This window comes from Liolophura sinensis, chromosome 1 (genome assembly GCF_032854445.1).
Source record: "Liolophura sinensis isolate JHLJ2023 chromosome 1, CUHK_Ljap_v2, whole genome shotgun sequence".
NCBI classification, from domain to species: domain Eukaryota; kingdom Metazoa; phylum Mollusca; class Polyplacophora; order Chitonida; family Chitonidae; genus Liolophura; species Liolophura sinensis.
In genome coordinates this window covers 41,958,801-41,975,495 of record NC_088295.1, presented here as the reverse complement: position 1 = coordinate 41,975,495, position 16,695 = coordinate 41,958,801, and the positions used below count along the sequence as shown (strand labels likewise).

Sequence of the window (16,695 nt, the reverse complement as noted above, 5' to 3'; positions counted from 1 at the left end):
GTTTGTTGTGTAACCCGATGCCACTGAACTTTCTTTCATACCAAGTCAAATCCCTTGAATGGTGCATATTCTCGGGATTTGACGAAGTACGAAACAAGGTTCAGGCGTAGAAATGTAAAAGTTTACTGTGCGTGTATTATGACATCATACCGCTGAGCTCAGTTTGGAACATATTGAAACAAATGTTTCTTTTTCAATGCCTTGGCATCTGGTTGTAAAACACAAAAAATGTAAAAACAAAAGAGATATCTATAAACTGTGCTAAATAACACTTCTATCGCTGAAGGAAATTCTGATAGTTCACCTTTATATAAATCATAGGAGCAAATCCAACAACACAAAAAATCAAATTTTTTTTATTTATAGCAGTGAAGAGCATGAACTGATATTATTTAGGGAGGTAAACCTACTGTGTGACATACTTGATGTTTGTAAATTTGCACGTTGCCCGCAAGTGACAGTGCGGTAGAATTGTTCACAGTAGTATTGTACAATCTCTGAATGTGTACATGTATTCTTGTTATAAAAATCATCTGTTTTTATTTGATTGGTGTTTTACACCATACTCAAGAATATTTCACTTATATGATGGCGGCCAGCATTATGGTAGGAGAATACCGAGCAGAGCCCGGGGGCAACCCACAACCATCAGTAGGTTGCTGAGAGATCTTTTCATGTATGGCTAACTCACAGCTATCGTATTGGTGAGAGGCTCCTGGGTCACTTTTATTTTTAGGAGTAGTATCTGAATCATAGTTTGTAAAATCTGTAGCTTTGCATTTTCTACCCTTGTAACACCTGTTGCAAGAAGCAGAAGTGATTTAGATCATATTGTTCAGATAGCACATGTATGTAATAGTCGTGGTTTGTGAAAATGCATCTTGAAGCTTGCGCTTCCTAATTTCATTGTTGTATTATGAACACACATTGGCAGATAGCAGCTGTTACTAATTACAAACTGGCACCATCATGGCCAGGCTTCCCCACATATGAACGTCTGCTACAGATGAAATATTGACATGACACAGGGACCTAAATTGGGTGTCACAAGGATAGACCAGTCCAAAACTGCTGTGGAAATGTGGGACACACTGATAGAGCTTTTCCAATGATAAACAGCTGTTGAAATTCTCACTGAGAAAGTGTTGCAGCTAGAGTTAGCCTGTCAATACTCTCATCATCATGTGCTTGTGAATTTAACACTGCGCTCAGTATTTGTAGTGTCAGTCCAGGTGTATATTATTATATACATTCAACTGAAAGGAGTTATCTAGGGCTAAAGTCCAAGTCTTGAGGGCATTGACATGTACAAAATGTACCTTAATGTATATGTACCTGTATGTTCATGTATTCAGACTTGATGAGAAATATATGTTATGAACTGTTCCGTGAGGCAAGTTAATGAATATATTATATTCTAAATCTAATTATGTTTTATTTGATATATGCACTTAAGTTTTTGAAGTGTGATTATTGTGAAGACAGTTGTAACACATATAAGAGTTTAGACCAAAGTCTCCTGCTGTGGGTTGTCTTGGAAGACATCCAACATCTTATTTCTGGTTCAACCACGGCTTTCAAGTCCACATGTTTATAAGGTAATTGGGGGCCTCCGTGGCTCAGTTGGTTATCACGCTAGCGCAGCGTAATGACCCAGGAGCATCGCACTAATGTTGTTGCTGTGAGATCAAGTCCAGCTGATGCTGGCTTCCTCTTCGGCCGTACATGGGAAGGTCTGGCAGCAACCTGCAGATGGTCGTGGGTTTCCCGCGGGCTCTGCCCGGTTTCCTCCCACCATAATGCTGGCCGCCGTCGTATAAGTGAAATATTGTTGAGTGCATCGTAAAACACCAATCAAATAAATAAATATAAGGTTATGTTATTTATCACAGAGTGATCGTTCGGTCGAGTTTCATTCACCCATAAATCTTTCTGTCATCAGTAAACATTTAGGTGAAATAATCTTGACGAATTAATTAGCCTTAGGTATATTACTAATTAGTGAGGAGTAATGCAGTCTGTCTTTGCTATTGTATTGACAAAGTTTTTAAGGGTTGGTGGCTTCTCCTTGACTCTAACCACTTTCCTTGAGCATATTTTTGAGCATACCTTCTAAACCAGAAGTGAGTAAAAACACCAGTCAAATAAATAAATAATGCCAGATCTCCTGTTTCTTCTGTCATCCCACTAGCATTGACTTTTTTAGTTCACCTTATACATATTAGTGATCGATAAGTCGCCATATCTGCACAAGGATTGACAAAGTTTTAAAGGTGTGGTGACTTTCCGTGGCTCAGTCGGTTTCTGTCACTAGTCACAGCCTTTTTTCACCTTCATAGAAGTGAAATATTCTTGCATGAATCTTGGGTACGAGAGCAGAAGAAAGTATCTCGGTAAGATAAATAATATATAATATAAGATCTCCTCATTTCTGTCACACCATTAACATTGACCTTAATTATAGCAGTGAAGAATATGGGCTGGTTTATACATGTACTTATACATGTAATTTAAAGTGAATTAAGCCAGGTTTAAATCTTTGTTACACAAAGTAAATGGCATGTACATCAGGACTAAAGTTAACACCCTATAAAATAACTTGTTTTTGAGTATGTGTATTTCCTCCTGTTCTCTTGATTAGTGTTGATCCAACTGTGTGCCATGTTAGCTAGCTGCAAGGAAACAGGTGTTAAATGCTTTAACCAGGAAATATGCTCTCAGATCAACATACTGGGTAGGCTACGCTCTGTTGACACAGGTAGTTGCAGGTAACTTGTGTTTGCAAAGTGAACGTTTCAGTGTTAATTCTGACTGTACAAAGGAGATGGGATGTTTTATAAGCTTAGAAATCACGTGTAGGTAATACAGAGTGTAATCGTTCTTCTGAGTTGTTGTATTTCACATTATATTCACTTCGTATGAAGTTCCCGAGTGCTGAGCAGGGTAGTGAATATAAAAGTATATGTAACACATTGGCAGTTGTTTTATATTGCTGTAGGATGATGTGGGATCCTTCAGCTACACATGTCACTTGTGGATACATTTGCTGTACATTATGTACGATAACACTATGCCTGAATCACCAAGAAGAAATTTGTCGTGCAATTTATTTGTTTGTTGCATTCACGGATAAATTTTCGCATGCAACATCTGGGTTTAATATTGAACACATAGCTTTACATTGTGTATGTATGATAAACCTTTCAAAACTGTCATTTATAGGATTATTGACCGGAAGTAATATACATGCGGCATGTGTTCATTTGATTTTGTCAGATATTTTTGTTGTGTAAAATGCAATAAAAATTCATAGGAAATTATTGAAATGTCATCTTGTAAGGAAAATCCCATTTAAAATTGTGCAGTGTCTTTGTATTGACATGGTTGAAGATGGTCATTGTGTTGATCCTGGTTGTGTTCCTGGTCATAGCCATGTCATCCAAACATGGCCAGTAACTGTTGACCTGGAAGCTTAACCACTGACATAGTTTTAGTTATTGCAGGTCACATGTCTCAGTCACACATGGCTGTCCTCTCCATGGCATTCTGTTTATGTATTGTATGTGTCTGTGTACAGGATATCTGCTGGTGTTAATACAGTTTTCATAACCTGATCAATCCAGCTGATATGTAATGAGTCAGAGCATGTATGTAGTGAAGATATATGTACAATGTACATCTGTTTTTACTTATAATAGAGACTAGAGTTAGCATCAAATTGTGTCTGTCCTTTGGAGAAGCAGGCATAGCTTGGGTTCTATGGTACATAATCTCTAAGGTATTTGGCCTGGCAAAGACAATGTAGGTATATTGTATTTTTCACATTTCATCTGATTTCATATTATAATCTGATGAAAACTTGCATTAGCAATTACTAAACACTATCAAGCACTATGTTGTAGAATTGTTATGGTAATGAATAACAAATTTGATCCATATGTGAATGCATTCATTTTCCTCAATATTCACCATTAAGTACTGTGGGTTAAACAGTTAACTAGTGTGGGCATTTAAAGCACAGTGGGATGTTGGCAATGTGCTGATATACATACTGTAGGTTGGGGGTTGTAATTGGGTGATGTCAGCGTGTCTTATCAATACATGTATACTGAGGGCAATATTCCTTGATTTCCTGTCTGGTGCATGAAGGTTTCCATGTACATACATGTATATATCCAGTCCTGGTGTACATGTACAACTGTAATTGATCCACCTCCTGTGGATAATAAGTGTATAATGTCAAGGTAATGGTAGTGCCTATGATGGCAGGATAACTCCCTGATTTCCAAACGTTGGTATTGATTTGTGGCATGGACTTTTGATGAACGGTGGCCTGTCATTGACCATTGAGAGTGCTAAGCCAAAGGCCAAGTTAAGGCCACTGAAAATTGTATGATTGTTTCTATTCCAGAAATTTCTCATATCTGTATACATGTATGTGTGTACTGATTTATTAAGTTAGGTAATATAACATTACACACAGTTGGTCCCACTGTATCATATTTATAGCGCTGTTCTCTAGAATGAACATTATGATCGAAAATTTGTTCTGTTTTTTGAGTGCATGTATATTGTTAGTATTATGACTTTAAACTTACACTATCTGAACTTGTATCTGAAGCACACTCACTGCTGGTGGGGCTGACATGACAATAAGCGATCTACAACACTTTTGTTTTGCAGTGAAACATTTATTGAAGACCACTTGTCTTTCACCCATATGTTAAGCATATGTGTACATTATACATATGTTGAAAAGTTTGTCAATAACTTGCCAAAGTCAGTGGCTTACCTCAGGCACTCTAGTTTTCTCCAGCCATAAGACATAGTGAACAATTCTTGAGAATGATATTCAAACAAAATAAATAAATAAATATTGAAATAAGCTCAATTTCTGATTTATGTGTAACTATTTGTATACATGTATATTATTATATTTCCAAGTATCTATAAATATTAAGCACTTGTCGTAGGCATTTATTATCAGTTAGGAAACAGAACATGTGTTCTCTGTGGCCTACCATAATCAGGTTTGTATAGATCGACTGTCTTTATCACCTATAATGTCAGCCCTCTCATTAATAGAGGGTTTTTGCAAGTGTTGTAACCATCCTAATAAAATAGCCGTACGCATTAGGCAGACACTGTAAACCTTTCACAACATACCTAATTCTACAAGATGTTTTATGCTGATTACCACAAATGAAAGTTTGCTTTATTCTGATTAAGAATTTCAGATCATCCGATGTTACTATTTTTTATTTAGTGGGTTACAAAATACGAATCCAAAAACATGTAAATAAGAGTTTCTTCCTCAGAAAAGCCTGAGTGTAAAGGTTGACTTTGCGATTCAGGATTTGTGTAATGAAAATACGAGGCTAGAATCCTGCGAAACCATGACTTCTTTTTGCTTCAACATCTTCACAATAAAACTGCCACAAATTTCTGATTGAAAAAAAAAGTTATTCTGCATGTTGGCATGCAACTGCCATACATTTATTAACCCATGGAATCCTATCTCCACTGACAGCCTATCAGCGTTGATTCTGTATCCCTGTCTATCACAACTTTTAGAGGGTTCATCACCTTGTATCATTGTGTATGTATAAATGGAGGTCTGTTTCTGTGATCAAGCAATTCTCTGTGATAACAAGTTTTACAGTACTGGCTCTTGAACATTGGATGTGTACATAAACACACAGATGTATGGACTCTGTGGTAGTGTACACTGAGATTTGAACTGATTATGTCTGTCACTTTGGATCCTTGAAATCAGAGATACAAGTAAACGCCTTTGATTAATGCATACTGCTTCTTCAGATACATGTACAGGGAATGTGTACATTTACCGGTATGTATATTGTGCAATCCATCTACACATGATAAGCATTGCTTTACAACATATATGGACATGTATCTTCTGTGTATTTACATAGTCATATGCAGGCACTAGAGTATGCAATGTACACATGATTTTCCCATGTTAGTAAGCTACATGCATGATAGCATTACATGTACATGTAAATGTAGTGTAATATGTGTGCATGTAGTAAACATAACAGGAGTCTGAGAATCTATCTATTAACTGCTTATTGTTCGATAATGAACATTATGATTGATGTTAATGTTCTTCCTTGCAAGATTACATGTATGAAGTCAATTATATACTTTTATATTGCTGTCAATTTATACTTATTTAGACTGCACTGTCATAAGTTCGTTTGCATTTTACCTTCTTGAGTACATTTACATTTTACCTGTGTGATGGGTTCATTTACTTGCACCAGTATATGTATACTGTACACTGGACTCTTTTGAGTTACATTGATAGCATACTTTAAGGAGTTTTTCACATTTAGTTTAATGTTAATTCATAGTTTTACAAGTTTGTGAGTCAGTCTGTCTAGTTGTTTTACATGTGGAGGTTTATGTTTAAGTGGGTACTGTATATAGATGCAGTGGGTTTTGTACCTTTATGCAGCCATGGTAACCAGATTGCCTATGGATTGAGTTCACCTGAATTGTTATTTTGATATAAATTGGCACTAGATAGTGTTTTTTACCCCAGTACACTATCCAGTAACACTGATTCTTAAATCTACATTTATTAGTTAAAAATGGCACTTGTGGCTGCCTTGCTAGGCACTCAGAGGTTAGAGCAGGGAAACAGAACTGGTTGGCTTAGTGTCAGTATAATGTCGCTGGGTGTGGTGTCATATCTAGTGTCTTTGGCATGATGTGGCAGCACAGCAAGAAGACACAGTATCTGTAATCCCTGTCATGTGACTAAAAATGGTTAAGTATTGCACAATGTAAAACCCTAAGCATACATAGTAAATCTGTCAGTATATAAAAATACAATTTCATCTGAAATTTGCTCATCTGTAGCCTATCGGAATTGACACCAGCCTGTGCAAACTGGAAGTATGGCTGAAAAATAATGTGATGTGCATGTGTCTATTCTCCCTTTCCTTCTTAATTCATTCAGACTGTTCTTGCATGAGTTTTGAACACAGGATTTGTTGATACTCTTGCTCTCACTTTGGTAACAATAAGCTGTCAGCAGTATTTGTGCAGTCTGATATTCATTGAAGACAACTTGTCTTCCACCAATATGGTGTGTATAATATCTGTAGGTCACATGTGGAATAGTTTGTTATCAACTTGCTGAAGGTGAGTGGTTTATTTCTGGCTCTCCAGTTTTCCTCTGCCTAGAATATGACTGCAATCATGTAAGTGATTAATTGTTGTAACCTGACCAGCCCTCACTTTAAGTTTTTTGAAAATTCAAAATTGTTTTATGAGGATGGCTCAGTAAAATAAATAAATGTATCCATTGGGATATTCACAGGTACCCTTCTTGTCCAGTCTGCCCTGTGGGGATGTGAGTCTATAGACCTAGGCTAAAGTAGAGAATGAGTGGGAAGAAAGTTGCTGCCCCACCCCGGCCCCCTGCCCCTAAGGTCACCCTAGAGAAGTTTCGTAGCAAGCCCATTTCCACCGGTACCTCTCTGTCTATCCGCTTCAAGTCACTGGAGGAAGATGATGACGAGGAACTGTTAAGTCTTGATTCCAACAAGAATGAAAATGTTAAGAGTGGTTCCAGTCCAAGTACCAGAACAGATGCTAGCACCTTAGCACGTTTCCATACAGCCAGCAGATCGCTGGATGAGGACAAGCTCTACAGCCCCAGCCACCGTTTTGTGAACAACAAGGAAGAAAAAAGAACTCTGTTTGCAGGCATCAAGGGTAAGCTATCAGACAAGTTCCCTGCCATTTCTAAGAAGTGGGAGGAGCTGTCCGGCGACTCGTCCAGTCCGAGTCCAGAAAATGAAAGCATGCATGTAGATACCCTGAATCATACCATCCCAGGGGAGGTAACTCATGTAAAACAGGAAAGGTCAACATTGCCATCTAGTTTTAGTAGTCCAAATATAAGACAATTACCTCAGAGTAATGTAAAGGTCAAAGGGGTAGATACTATTATTGTAAAGGAGGACACAATGAATGGGGCCACAAGCTCACCAGCTAGGGGAAGGGTACCATCTATTGCAGAGGATGACAAGGAGAGCATCCAGGATGCTATTGAAATTGTAGACGACTTCTACGGCCAAGAGGCTTTCGAGGATTTCAGCGGTAGTGCAAATGTGCCCACTCCAGAGAGCACTGTACGACAACGGTCATCAATTCAACGACTAATCAAAAACAAGAGCTCAAGCGAGTCACCCTCAACACCAATGTCAATGTCTAGTTTACTGAAGAAGAATGTCTCAGAAGAATCGCCAGAATCGGTCGAGTATGACGGAAATGTCTTCTTCGACCCGAACGATGATAGCAGCAAGTCCAAATCCTCAGTTCAGGACAGTTCAGAGCCTTCCACGGATTCCAGTGCCAGCAGTACTACTACTTTTGAAGAGTCCTCAAAGGATTCTGGGTCTGCCATTCCCATCCAGAAGCTGGGAGTGTACACGCTGGTATTGTTTGTGTATCTCATCCTTCCTCTACCATCATTCGTGTCCGGATTGATGGTGGGAATAGCATTATCCTGTATGGGATGGACGGTCTATCTGTGGATTACCAAACCACCACAACCACGAGAACCAATCAAAATAGAGCCATTAGAAGACTTACCCCCTATGATGGTTCCTGAAATGAAGGATTTGAGGCCTGATGATGGGAAATATAAGGTGAGGTGTTATGTCATTAACAGTGGTGGAACTCATATGTGATTGTCATGTTGAAATGTTCAAAGTTTCTTTTTGTTTTGTCATTGTAGGGTTCCAACTTTTAATCTGTGTTTTATCTGCCACAGAAAATGTCTATATCCTGCTTTCCTTTCTTTAACTATTCACCCTTTTACATATTAAGGTACATGTACTTAAGAACATACTTACAAGGGAATATACTTGCTCAGATATATTACAGGTACATGTATGTTGTTTAGTTACTTTTTTTTATTTGATTTGTGTTTTATGCCACATTCAAGAATATTTCACTTATACGACAGTGGCCAGCATTATAGTGGGAAGAAACCAAGCAGAGTCCGCGGGAAACCCATGACGATCTGCAGGTTGCTGCCAGACTTTCCCATGTAGTACCGGATAGAAAGCCAGCATGAGCTAGACTTGAACTCACAGTGACCGCATTGTGGGGAGGCTCCTGGGTCAATCCTTCGTGCTGGCGTGATAACCCCTCGACCGCGAAGGTCCCCTGTATATTATTTGTTTGATTGTTATTTCATGCTGTATTCCAGGATTGTTCACTCGTACGATGGCAGAGATATATTTATAACCTATTTGAGACCTTAAAAGTCTGTAATACTACTTGTCTTTTTTTTTTCTCCAGGGCTGGATGAATGAACTTCAGCATTATGATCCCGACAATTACCATATCAGTCAAACTCAGTCTGTGTTTGTGAGACTGGAAGGGACCTTACTCCGTCTGTCTCGCCCCAAAGTTGGGATTCCCAAAAGGGCAATGTGGGACGAGGCCCATCCAACACCACAGTTTATCCATCAGAGGTATATGGACTTAGAAGGTAGTCGTTTGTATTTATTACCACCTGGGCTTGTGGACAAAAGGTTATGGAGTAAAAAATACCCGTTGTGTATCGCATTGTCTAAACTTGGGAACAAGAGCCAATCAAAATCGGGTCCACAGGGCAGTAATCCACTTCAGGAGGAAGAGATAGGTAGCCCTCCAAAGGAGGTGTGTGGATTAGAGATGATCACCGAGCAGTCGTGTGAAAGTAATGTTCTCTATCTGTTTGCGCGGACTACTCGCGAAAAAGAGGAGTGGTATTACAGGTTTTTAGGGGCGACGCGTGGAAAACCACTCCCCAACCACTTGCTGGAGATACGTAAAGCTCTGGAGTTCAAACCCAAGCATCGCCGCAGTAATTCTGACCAGCCCACGAAACACAAGAGGAGCCCATCAACGGACTCTGCTGGTTCTGTGGCATCTGAAGATTCCAGTACAAAGGAGGATGTTACGGAGAGGAAGGCTGATATAGGGACGTTCGCTCAGTACATGGCTCGCTTGATGCCTGCTGAGCGCTCCCCTAAGGCTGCCAGCCCCACCCACACTAAGAGGGACAGTATAAAGGAGGGTAAAGAGCCTACCAAGGAGTGGAGGAACTATGCTGGCAGTATTAGCTGCGACCCTCAGTAATGTGGCTGAATGCCCTGTTAGGAAGGTGCTTCTGGGACTTCTTATTGAAGAATTATTGGAAGGACAAAATACAAGAGAAGCTGGAGAAAAAACTCAGCAAAATACACGTGAGTTAAAAGTGACTCTAGTTATTCCACTGAACAGCTTAGCATGATAACGTCTGAATGTTTACAGATGTAAAATCAGTTGATTTACAAGCAGTGTAGCATATCGTCTCGGGCCAATCGCTTAAACTTAATTATATCACATACAAAAAATTTTTTTTCTGTTTTCTTATGTGAAATACAGTAAAATTATTAAAACGCCGTGTTCAAGTAGAGGTGTTTTTTGTGACGCTCGTGATAACTAGGTCAGCACTGCTTTCATCTGAAGCATAAAATCCAGCGACAGTTGAATGCCTAGATCAACCTCATAGGTGCTTGGGTTTATTTACATTTGTTTCAGAATTAAGCACGAATCTAGTTGTACAACTGTCCTATTCAGTATTGTACTTTTGTAAACATTCAGTAGGGGTCAAAATCACCAGTACAACTCCTTTGGAGGCTATGACCTGAACCAGGAATACCCCACCTGTGCATCTGCAGCTAGGCTATTTAGACAGGGTCGCTGGAGTTAATTGTAAATAGTGATATAGTAGACCAACTGTATCAACAGTTCAAGCAGTGGAAGAAATATTCTTTTAGTATCTATGTACAGTTTGCGAAAAAACTATATTTATCACTTGGGCCTTCATCGCTGAAGTCCACAACTTTTATCTGCCATCGACTACTGCTTAGACTATTTTACAGAAAATACCTGCGACGCTAGAGGGCTAGAGTAAACGTGATGTCACATTGCTGTCGATAATGGGGACGTGCTGAAGCTGTGTCAGGATAAAGTTTCACTAAACTTTTATTGCGTTGAAGAAAATCTAAAAAAATATTTAATGCCGGTTTAAGGTACTTAATGGTAGTCTTTCAGTGGATATAAACATTAGTCAGGTGCTGTCTTTCACTGTAAGCATCTTAAGCACTGTATAATTGTTTGTTCTCGGTTTGCTAAGAGATGTGAAAACAAGTTGATTGTTCATATTTGCACTGCAGGTACCTTATTTTATGGATGAGTTAAAAGTAACAGATATTGACATGGGGACAGAAATTCCTGTGATACGACGTCCATCAAAACCCTATCTGGATGAGAGAGGATTCTGGGTGGATTTAGATGTGGCTTATGGTGGAGGATTCCGTATGACCATAGAAACCAAAATGAACCTTATGAGGCTGAAAGAGAAGAAACCAAAATCTAATCTGGATGTAAAAAACGAAGGAAAAAGGTTTGTAAATGTTTTAACATGTCATAAAGAGTCAGGAGTGGGTCATGTTTGAGTTGTCAATTGCTGGGAGACACAGAGTGTGAGTTCAAACCTTACCTTGGACAGGGAAGTTGCAGATTCTCCCGCTGTCACAGACATGGGTCTAGTTGACAACAAGCAGTCAATGAAAGCTCATGTGGGTGTTTGTGCAGTCTACCGCTTGTTGAAAACCATATCTAACACCAATGTGACATGCATGTCAGTAAACCACCTATGGGAGAGTTCATCAGTAATTTACCAATGGTTAGTGGTTTACCCTAGGTACTCCTCCAGTCACAAAACTGTTGGTTATCGTATAAGTGAAAACTTCTTGCGTGTGGCCTTAAAACATGAAGCAATTAAATTAGTACCTTGTATAGTATATTGTTACACTTTCAGAACAGTAAATGTACTTAACTTCTCATCATAATATATTTTTCAAAATGTCGCCCTTCTGAAATTCATAAAAGATGCTGATATTGAAAAGATTGATGAGGTAATGTCACGGGAAATCCAGTCTACATGTATGAACTGAAAGTAAAGAACATCTGCTATGTGAAGTATTCTGGAGTTTAGTGTAAAAATGTCTGTCAAAATAATTCAATGGATCAGTCCTCACTTATTGCGCGGGGGGCCTCCGTGGCTCATTCAGTTAGCGCGCTAGCGCAGCGTAATGACCCAGGAGCCTCTCACCAATGCGGTCGCTGTGAGTTCAAGTCCAGCTGATGCTGGCTTCCTCTACGGCTGTAAGTGGGAAGGTCTGGCAGCAACCTGCGGATGGTTGTGGGTTTCCCGCGGGCTGTGCCCAGTCTCCACCCACCATAATGCTGGCCACCATCGCATAAGTGAAATATTCTTGAGTACGACATAAAACACCAATCAAATAAATAAATAAATAAATCACTTATTGCGTACTAGGAAGCCTGGGTAAGGATGCAAGCATGAAATGTCCTATTCTGATAGAGCCTACTTCACGATATACAAGTGTGTGGATATTCATGTTAGAAAATATACATTTCCTCAGAAGGAACAGCTTAAGCACATCGGCCTATATTCAACTAAACTTGCAGATGGTCAAGGGTTTCTCCCAGGTTCTGCCCTGTTTCCTCCCATCAAATGCTGGCCACAGTGTCAGATAAGTGAAATATGCCTGAGTATGGAGTGAAACACCAGTCAAATAAGTAAATAAATAAATAAATAAATAAATAAATATACTGAACTAATAGTTTAGGCTCATGCTGACATTGTACTGTTGTTTTTGTTACAGGTCAGCCATCACTGACTCAGAAGAGGAAGATAGTGCTGAATCCTCTACTGATGATGAAGGGGAGGAAACTCCGGCAACTGGAGATGAAAGGTATGGGGTTGCCCCGGTATACCTTGTATGTTTTGGCAACACGGAGGGTTCTTTTTTAAAAGTCACCCCCTGAGATAACAATGATTATGTTTGTGTTTGAGAATTGAACACCTATATTTAATATATATATATATAAGTCTCAGTCCATAAATTTAAGGTATTTTACTACTTCAACATGACAGTCTTTCGCTCACCGAGTGGTGAAAGTGCCATTTCATGACTAAAATAAACTCATTAAGAGAATCCCATTTGTTGTAAAAATAATATAAATGGACTCTACTCTAATTCTTCGACCTTTTCGCATGTTTGCAAGGTGCTTATTCAAGCATGTTATGGAGGTATAATTCTCTGTAGACCGATAAAATTATGCTTTCTGTCAAGCCCTAAAAATGTGCATAAATTGCACTGAATGTTGTTCTTTCATATGCTAAAATGTTGAGGAATTTAAGTACCAGGTTAAAGTTTCATGAAATAATATTCTTGTGGTGAGAGTGTTCTAAGAATCATCTCAGTGACACTTTAAAACTACTGTCAGTGCAGGTTGGCTGGTAGTTGTCTGAGCTCCAGTCCTCTTGAGAATGGAGCTAGCAGTATGACATCTTGGCGACCAATGTAGATGTATCATCAAACCAGATTACTACAATTTGAGTGCACTACATTAAAGGTTGTAACTTTTGTGTAAAGCTGATCTATTGTTGGAGACAAAATCACGCAAAATTCAAGGTGGGAATCCAAAGCCAGCTGTGGGAAGGGAATGTAAAGATTCCCACGTGTTGTTTGTTGCGCCTTATGATCAGTAAGCGATCAATAACATATACCTGACTGCTATTATGTAAGAGAAAATTCTTGAGTAAGGCATTAAGCAACAATAAAATAAATTAGTAGTATTGGAGGTATTTGGATAATGCTGAAATGTCAACAAATACATGTACAACTTTTATCAGAAATCAGGGTTATAATTGGTAAATCTAGGTGATCAAGTACAGCTTGATGAGTTTGTTATTTTTTTTGCTCTCTGTTTTGTGTGCAGTTCTGGTGGAGCCGGCAAGAAGTTACTGAAGTACCTAGACAAGATCACCCAATCCAAGTACTTCCAGAGTGCCACAGAGATGAAGTACATCAAAAAGGCTATGGTGGGTGTGTCTAACACGCCACTCATCCTCACTGTGGAGGTCCACTCCCTGGTGGGCACCCTAGCCATCAACATCCCCCCACCCCCTTCAGATAGGCTCTGGTGAGTGGCTGATAACTGTAGTATCATCAGAGGATAACTTTTGGGGAGTTACCTGTATGATTTATTTATTTATTTATTTATTTGTTTATTTGATTGGCATTTTTACACTGTGCTCAAGAATATTTCACTTATACGACGACGGCCAGCATTATGGTGGGAGGAAACTGGGGTTACCTGTATGAAGGTAAACTGGTTGAGCTCTCATGACTTCGAAATGATGAAAAAGTGTGACATAGATTATGTCCAAATCCAAACAACTCATTCTTAGCGTACATTGTATCATTGTTGACAGACGAGGTGTAAAATAGATTCTCAGCATGATGCGCTTCTTGAATTTTATATAATTTTATAATTTAAAATATGTTATTTAATTAGAAGTGTTTGTGATGAGCAAGTTGTCATTCCTTCAGGTATGGTTTCCGTGGTAACCCTCGTCTATGGCTGGTTGCTAAGCCTAAGGTTGGAGAAAGAGAGGTCAATGTGTCGCATGTTACAGAGTGGATTGAGAAAAAACTTGCTGTTGAATTCCAGGTAAGTGGTGTATTGGTGTGTGAATCTGGTATGTATGTTTTGATGTCTCGATTACAGGTAAATATGATTTCCCTTCAATCACCTGCGACAATCTACTATACAAGCCATTCTGTCTGTCTGTCAAATTTTTGACATCCTCTCAGGTACAGGCCATTAACTTAATGAGGTAGAAGTGCAAAACAGCTTACATGTTTTTGTGAGATTCACAGCTATTGTGAAATTGTGCATATTACCTTTGGCTTTTTGGCTTTTTGGACTCCTTTTCATAAAGTTGTAAAAGAGGATTACCTATCTGACTTGAAAACATGTATCATAAAAGCCAACATAGAACACTGGTGTTAAAAATCTTTACTGTGTGTATTAAGAACATGGCTGATAAAAGTCAGTGTGAAAAACAAATTTTGAAGACAAGCTTTACCATGTGTATTGAAAACATAGCTGATAGAAGCCAAAGTAAAACACAATTGTTAAAGACAAGCTTTACCATTTGTATTGAAAACATAACTGAGAAAATTCAATGTAAAACACAGTTGTTAAAGACAAGCTTTACCATGTGTATTTCAGCGTGTTTTTGTGATGCCCAACATGGACGATTTGACAATTCCTTTGATGATGTCTGGCTTGCCAGCCGAGTCAATACCACCTGTGCCCGCCGGTACCAACAGCTCAGAGGTCTGAGTCTTCCCCACCCCCACAGGCAGGACCACCGCCCACGAGTCAAATAGTGCTCTTTTATTCTGCATCTACTCATGTAATGTTGCTGTAATGTTCATATACATGTAGATTCTTCTGTGACCATAAAACTCGCTGTCTGTCTGTCCTCATCATTTTGTATTTAGCATTTCACATATGTTTATAACATTAGCAATCTGTTCAGAAAATACAGCCTGTTAGACATGAAACTTCTTAATTTTGCCTGAAGAGAAAACTGTGATGTTTAATTTATCTACTTCTGGTCCCGTGGACATGCAATTATTGTATTTCACCTAAAGGTTCGTTTTTTTTTTTTCGGAAGACTGAATTTGCTTAATTTTGATTGATTCGTCCACCTTTATAGGGCAACAGGAGTTTTTCAAGGAGATTGATTTTAATTTATTATCAGAAAAACTTAAGTGTTGGCATCAAGTATCATTTTAAGGCCTGTATGTCCTTCTGAAAGTGTATTATTACAAATCAAACTCTAGGTGAAATGCAGTATGTTTAACCTGGTAGTTAACATGGAGGAAATAGATTTGTGGGAAAGATGTGACCCTGAGTGAGTAAGCCGCCGGACTCGTGGCCATGATATACACAAGATTCAGGCTCAATCCTAGCCTTGGACAGCAGCAAATGTGTAAATTCCTTGCTCCCATGGCTTGGAGGACTTGTGCACTTCACAGCATTTGTACATTCTTAATTTTTGTTGAAGACCACTTGTCTTTCATCAATATGGCTTGCAAGTTTGTAAATCACATTTGAGAAAGTTTGTCAGTAACTTGCCAAAAATCTGTGGTATGCCTTGGGCACTGCTATTGTCTCCACCTATAACACTGACTGCCGTTGTAAAAGTGAATGATTGTCAAGTGTGGCGTTAACAACAGTCAAATTCATAAATTAATTGATGAAGACCGATCATTGTTTTATGTGAGAATCCAGGAGAGTAAATCCTATAAGTTAAAAGTTAGAAATAATGACAGAGTCACATTTTGAGCATACATGTGCACGGTCTATGTTACCTTGTATGGCTTGTTGTTATTGACTGCTCGTTTTGAAATATAAGGTGCCTCTATCATATGTCGGTTTGACGTTTAGTTTAAACAGAGGCATGTAATTGTATAAGAATTCAACAGTGAAATAGCCATTCTGTGTGGAGAGCAGCAGCTAACTATAAAAAAAAATAGTACACTGTATATATATTTGTATGAAAATGCCTAGTACTATATATATATATATATATATATATATATATATATATATATATATATATAATTTTGTAGGTCTACATGTGTATCTTTTCCTTGTGTTGAGCATTCATAAATGTGTCTGAAAGATTGCCTCTATACATGTACACTGCTGTTTCTGTATATTTGTACT

The 16,695-nt window shown here is 38.7% G+C and overlaps 1 protein-coding gene across 1 annotated transcript; it reads left to right on the top strand.

Annotated features, from left to right (window-relative positions):
- Positions 1-3,695: 3,695 nt before the first annotated feature.
- LOC135476062 (testis-expressed protein 2-like) lies at positions 3,696-16,490 on the top strand. Its single transcript, XM_064755972.1, is given in 9 exon segments — positions 3,696-3,801; positions 7,352-8,687; positions 9,346-10,165; positions 10,168-10,277; positions 11,253-11,482; positions 12,768-12,857; positions 13,888-14,091; positions 14,502-14,622; positions 15,187-16,490. Coding segments are annotated over 8 exon segments (2,961 nt in total). The 5' UTR covers positions 3,696-3,801; positions 7,352-7,415; the 3' UTR covers positions 15,301-16,490.
- The last annotated feature ends 205 nt before the right edge of the window (positions 16,491-16,695 follow it).